Below are 6,000 nucleotides of genomic sequence, written 5' to 3'. Positions count from 1 at the left end.
CACTTGGTTTGCCCACTTCCTGTCTAAAACGCAGAGGCTGGCCAACTAGTTATTTCTATTTATGTATATTGTAATGAAATATGACATATAGTGGAACATTCCAGGCAGAAGCAATAACACTGAGGCTTATTTGAGAACAAGCAGGAGACATATCCTACCCACCAGAAAAAACTGACATGATTTTACCTGTACAGGATATTGTCTCCAACATTCCCTCAAGTCCCAAAACCATGGCCTCTGTAAACACAACACAAGCATGATAATAAACATTGTCAAAATAGTATTGATATTCTTTAAGTCCTATTTCTATAAACAACAAAACAAATGGTATCACATTTAAACATAAGGAGATGTGCTGAAATCCAAGCAAGTGATGTAATGTTAAGTGGTTGTGTTTTCTTATTTGAAGTAACTTACATTAATCAAGCAACTTAATCCAGCAATAAAGGCTGCGCTGTAGAAGAAAAACCTCCATCTGTTAAAGAATAAAGCAGTCATTACTATGCATCTTGCATGTTTTGTACAGCTATATATATATATATATATATATATATATATATATCAATAAGTATGATGACACAGAGATCTCAGCATACGCAGCTTCCCCAAACTTCTTGGTCTGACCCGGCCGGTCCTGGTTCCTGCGTAGCCTGAACCATGTCTCAATTTGCCTCTGACTTTTCCCACACTGTGACATCAGAAGTATTATTTCTTTCTGAAAGATGAAAAAAAAAGTCTTAGTTTGACCACCTGATCTAAGGAGTAGCATGTGACTAATTAATTTTACTATTTATTTTAATATGCATCAAGGTATTCACAGGATTTCCAAACATGTAAAACAAATCACCATAGATTGCAGTTAATAATTTGGCTAAAAGAAAAACAACTTTGCTTTTACAATAGAGATTTTGATCTGGATTGCTATTTTGTAGACAATTATACTGTATGTATCATCATTTATTTTCAGTATTACTACAAAGTTTCAGTTCTGTAACCTGGATTACAATAAGACTATCCCATTTATATAGAAACACTATTAAAACTAAAGCGAGGTGTAACTGTTGTGTTAGTTGCCTATATTAACATATAGTGGAGCTTTCCTTTGGGAGCTGTTTTTCCAGGAACAAGGAAGCGTCTCCATCACGACCTCTTATACAGAGCTTTGTCTCATTGTGCCTTCATTGAAGACGTTTTACTCAGCTCAGATATCTTTAAAGGCTGTGTGCTTTATATCCTCTGGTTTAATGACTTACCTGAGAGGGCTTTCTGCTCTGGTGTTTGTAATAGGACTCCAGCTTAAGGGAGGGGGCTGCAGGCACTTGTAACCTGTCCCTCACCCCCAAACATCTGGACATGGGTGGGGCGCAGAATCTGTGGAGAACAAAGAGCCAGATAATAGCCCTGAGGTGCTTTACTGTAAATTATAAATGACTCATGTGTGGACATTATAACAGGTCACAATCACTATTATCAGATTTCAGCAGAAAACGTTTATAGCAACACTTTTTAAGATTTTGCATGTTTGAACAATATATATAAATAAAATATGTGAAAATGTGGTAATAGCAAAGTACTAAATAATTGAAGGAGATGAAATTTAAGATTTTGAATTTAAACATGTTTTACACATTGTTTAAATTGATTAAATGATGATTAAGTAAACATGTAATTCAACAAAGGCTAAATAGCCTATATTTATTTCTACAGAATACTGTAGCGTATAAAATATGCAGAGAGTGTTATGTGTAATAGGTAATTAAACTTAAAGCATTGTGTGACTAAAACATGAGTCATATCATAGTTAATAAATGTTAATGTTACTGACAATTGTGGTGTCTTTACCCCTGGATAATGTTACAGGAAAACCTCCACACTTACTGTAAATAAACATATTATTCAACACAAGTTATTTAATGACTAAAATAGCTCACAGTCTGCTACGTGATGTGTCTCTCCATCTAAACATTGAACAGCAGTATTTTTCACGTGTGGGTGTACCTCTCAAATAGGTAGCGCAGAACGACAAAGCCCAAAGCAAGGGGCAGCGTGAGGAGCAGGTCCTGGGGTTGGGGGCGTGCGGATGGTCCCAGGCTTTCCATGTCCTCCCAGGTCACCCCCGGAGGAAGCCATAGCTCCTGCCTCCACAAATCTGGCACCAGCTCCATTGTACTATAACTAGATACAGCCTGGAGCAGAAAAACACAAAGAATATTAGTGTTTGTGTGGTTTATTAGGGTCTCGATGGTTATGTAAGTAATAGGTCTAAAATATAGTTGGTACCCTGGAGAGGAGCTTAATACAGAGTGGATAGTATTATTCTGGTGAAAGACACAGCAATGCTCTAACTCATAAATGAATGTTTGCTTGCAATTACAGGCATTGTGTCAACAAAAAAGGATCTCTGCCAACACAAAAGATTATAATTTGTGCATTCTGTGTATGTGTGCGTGTGCGTGTGTGTGTGCGTGTGTGTGTGCTCCTATTCCTCCCATGCTCAGCAGTACATCATGTTTGATTGTGCTATTCCCGCATCCATACGACCACAAAACATTGTGTAGGTTATATGTTTGACTCACGGCCAACTATCCCATTGCATACATTTTAAAATTGGCCTATATTTTTCTATTTGTAATAATAAGATGTTATAGGTCGTATTTAGATTTAGGCTCTATTTTAGACTCACCTGATCGTCTGGCCTCGTTCAGAAATCTTCCAATGTGCAATAAATGTATCCAAAAACAGCTTTTCTGGTTGTGATTGTGGTAATCGGAGATGAGATGCGCTTCAATGCTGCTGAATCCTAGCGACGACACGGAGATAAGTGAGCGGGTGCGCGTAAAGCCACCTTCAGCGAACATAGAGAAACAACGAACTTTCAAAATAAAAACTGTGCAAAAATATGTCGTTTTCTTCTCCTTTATCTAATTTTCTATTGGATAAATATATGTTAAGCAGAATACATATCTTTGATCAACCAATTTTAATCATGTTTTTTTCATTTTTAAGCCTCTATATTTTTCACTGTGGCCAGATGATGGCTTTAACTAGCTTTTATTTTGACACACTTCCGGATTGCTGTTAACGGGATGGTCGCATTCCCAAAGCAGTATGGTTAATGAAACACAAGGGGCGTCTCCTGCTCCTTTAAACCAGCAGCAATAACAAAGACATTGTTTATAATAGAGTGTGTCATGATAGCTCTAATATTGTTAAGTTTAATTATCTATTATTAATTATTAAATTTTTGGACATGCTGTTATAACTTACTGTGATTAACTTACTGTCATTCCCTTTTTGCTGGAAATTAACTTTGATGTATGTAATTCTAAAATGCCTGTGTATATGCCTGCTTATTTTTCTTTGCAGACAACAAGCCCACCCATGTTTGCTTTGAATATCTAAAGTTTAAAGGACTCACAGTTGGAGTCCCACACACCATTGTCCCATGTTGCACTAAAGGGGGAAGAGGGGGAGGGGTCATCTGATTTACTGATATTGCAGTAGTTATGTAGGTGGATCGTGGACTCTATTTCTTTGTTTCAGTAAAAACAGTACACCATAGGAAAGCATATGGTCCATGCGAACATCGAGTCCCTACCTGTATTGTGACTGTGTATTAGAAATATTCATACTGCTTTAGCTGATCTTGTCTAAAACAAATGAGACCACTGATTTGCATAGGCTGCATGCCTCACCATAATGTTGGTAACTTTTTCTTTTTATTGAACCCAAGTAAACAATGCGAAAATGTATAAAGCTGTTTTGCATGCTGTAGTTGTGTAATGTCCGTGTTAATAGTGTTTATGCACACAGAGAGCTCCCAAATATGGCCTAATGTGTGTATACTGTGGTATTTTCCATAGGAGAGTGATTTGCATATGTGTGTGCTGGCTGTGGGTCACTGTGTGCGATTGTGTATAGAGGCACAAGAGAGAGGCTTTGTTCACTGTGTTATTAGGGTCCACTGGAGCACAAATGTATCTGTTGAATTGGGGCAGTAATGAGTCTGACAGTGGTATTCAAACCATCTGTAGGAGTGTGATAAACCAAAGGGGAGTCCTGGGGCTGAGGGTTTTGACAGGACTAAATATAATCAGTGGAGAAGGGTAATAAAGTAGTAAAGTACTGTACTTGAGTATACATTTTAGGTATCTGTATTTTATGTAAAGGTGCATTGTGTAACTTTTATGGTGGAGGCCAGTCAAATATTTTCTCCATAGAGATGTTATTGCTTTGTCTGAAATGTTTCACAGTATGGCATTAAAACCTGCAATCATCATGGAACCCAAACCAGGCCAATTTACAGAAACAACCTTGCTCATAGTTAGAATACTTGTTTTCTAGGTATTTTAGATCAATAAAACCACCTGTAATTGAGTACATGTAAGGTAAATCTGTTTATTGTCATATTGTGGAACATTCAAAAAAGAGAAATGACATATTCATAGAGACAAAAAGGTGACAGACCCTCAACTGAAAAGTTACATCATGCATCTTTAAGTAAATTTTAAAGAGAATGGTTTTTACTGTTACTTCAGTACATCTGAGAACAGGTATCTGTACTTCCTACTCCACTACATTTTTGAACTAGACTGAAAAGTAAAAGTAGTTTTTATGTTTGTCTGTGACCTTCTGAAAAGGCTGACGGCTTATTTTTAACATATTTGTAGTTTGAGTAAACAAAATAATTAATATAATATATAATATAATATATAAAGTTAATTTAATTGTTTTTGCTGAGCAAAATTCAGCACAATTGTTTACAAAAATCATTCCATTTGGATAGATCTCAAAATCTACACAAAAAACTGTTATTTTTTACTATTTAAGTAAATTTTTAAATGGGCATGGTACTTGATACTTTTACTTGGGTAGATTTTTCATGTGATATTTTTACATTTACTTTTATTGGCCCTCACCACTAACAAAGTTAGGGGCGAGGGGTATTGTTCTTCGTCGGTTTCTTTTTTTTTTATTTATTTTTTATTCCCTTTTCCGACCAAACGATCGCATTTTTGACCCCCTGAACATGGACGAAAAGTCCCCAAACCGGGGTCCAGATCGATCGGCCCGGCGAAAAATTCGATAAAATGGGCATTGCGACAATGACCCGAGTGACCCGACTCAACAGCGCCACCTAGAATTCGACCCCTATGGGACTAGGGACAAACAAAGTTTGTCGCAGGGAAACGAAATTCGGGACAGTGATAGAGAACAATGAGACAAGCCAAAAGATGAATTGGAGCATGACCCTATGACGAACAGGAAGTCGGCCATATTGGATCAAACATTCGGCGCCGTTTTGACTTGGGTGTCTACAAAAAGATTCAAGTTCCCGGGGTTTGGTCCAAATGAGCTCAGATTTGACATGTCACATCTACAGACATAAACTCACAGAAATTTTCAACTTTTTTTGGAATACTCCTTATGGTTCGCCCGTAGCACGCCGCCGAAAAACGCCTTCATTTCCTGTTTTTTCGGTGACCTGTCACGGCCACAGGCATTGTCCTAGAGAACTCAAATTCAAATCACAATTGTGTGATCCAGGCCTGAATGTAATGAAATATGAAATCTAATACAAGTGAACTCTATAGCGCCCCCTAGCACAGACATGAAACGTCAACATTATCGGATTTGGACCAAATTCGGAAATTAAATTCTATGCATGATGACAAGCAAAAAAGTCTATTACGGACAAATTGCATTTTCCACTACTGGCCAGCAGGGGCGCAAAGACTCCCCCAAAAAATAGTTAAAAAATGATTGTACCCACAGGGTTAGTCCGATCGTGCTGAAATTTGAATCACTAATGCATGATCACGGCCTGAATATAATACAATATAAAACATATGAAAAGTCAACTCTATAGCGCCCCCTACCATAGACATGAAACGTAAACATTATCGGATTAGCACCAAATTTGGAAATACAATTCTACACATGAATACAAGCAAAAAAGTCCATTATGGATATGATGCATTTTCCACCATTGGCCAGCAG

At 37.3% G+C, this 6,000-nt stretch overlaps 1 protein-coding gene across 1 annotated transcript in view; it reads right to left on the bottom strand.

Annotated features, from left to right (window-relative positions):
- LOC110173536 (ceramide synthase 2-like) overlaps nucleotides 1-2,804 on the bottom strand; it is an 8,352-nt gene extending 5,548 nt beyond the window's left edge. The window contains exons 1-6 of the mRNA XM_055151929.1: nucleotides 2,684-2,804; nucleotides 1,999-2,186; nucleotides 1,254-1,371; nucleotides 597-715; nucleotides 418-475; nucleotides 187-237 (exon numbers count right to left, since the gene is read on the bottom strand). Of these exons, the coding sequence (XP_055007904.1) occupies nucleotides 187-237; nucleotides 418-475; nucleotides 597-715; nucleotides 1,254-1,371; nucleotides 1,999-2,165 (513 nt within the window). The 5' untranslated portion in view covers nucleotides 2,166-2,186; nucleotides 2,684-2,804. The remainder of the gene's footprint in view (nucleotides 1-186; nucleotides 238-417; nucleotides 476-596; nucleotides 716-1,253; nucleotides 1,372-1,998; nucleotides 2,187-2,683) is intronic.
- Nucleotides 2,805-6,000: the final 3,196 nt, after the last annotated feature.

This window comes from Boleophthalmus pectinirostris, unplaced genomic scaffold, assembly GCF_026225935.1.
Source record: "Boleophthalmus pectinirostris isolate CB_2022bp ecotype Guang Dong unplaced genomic scaffold, ASM2622593v1 HiC_scaffold_16, whole genome shotgun sequence".
In the NCBI taxonomy this organism is placed as follows: Eukaryota; Metazoa; Chordata; class Actinopteri; order Gobiiformes; family Gobiidae; genus Boleophthalmus; species Boleophthalmus pectinirostris.
The sequence above is the reverse complement of the archived record's forward strand: the minus strand, read 5'-3'. Positions and strand labels throughout refer to the sequence as shown.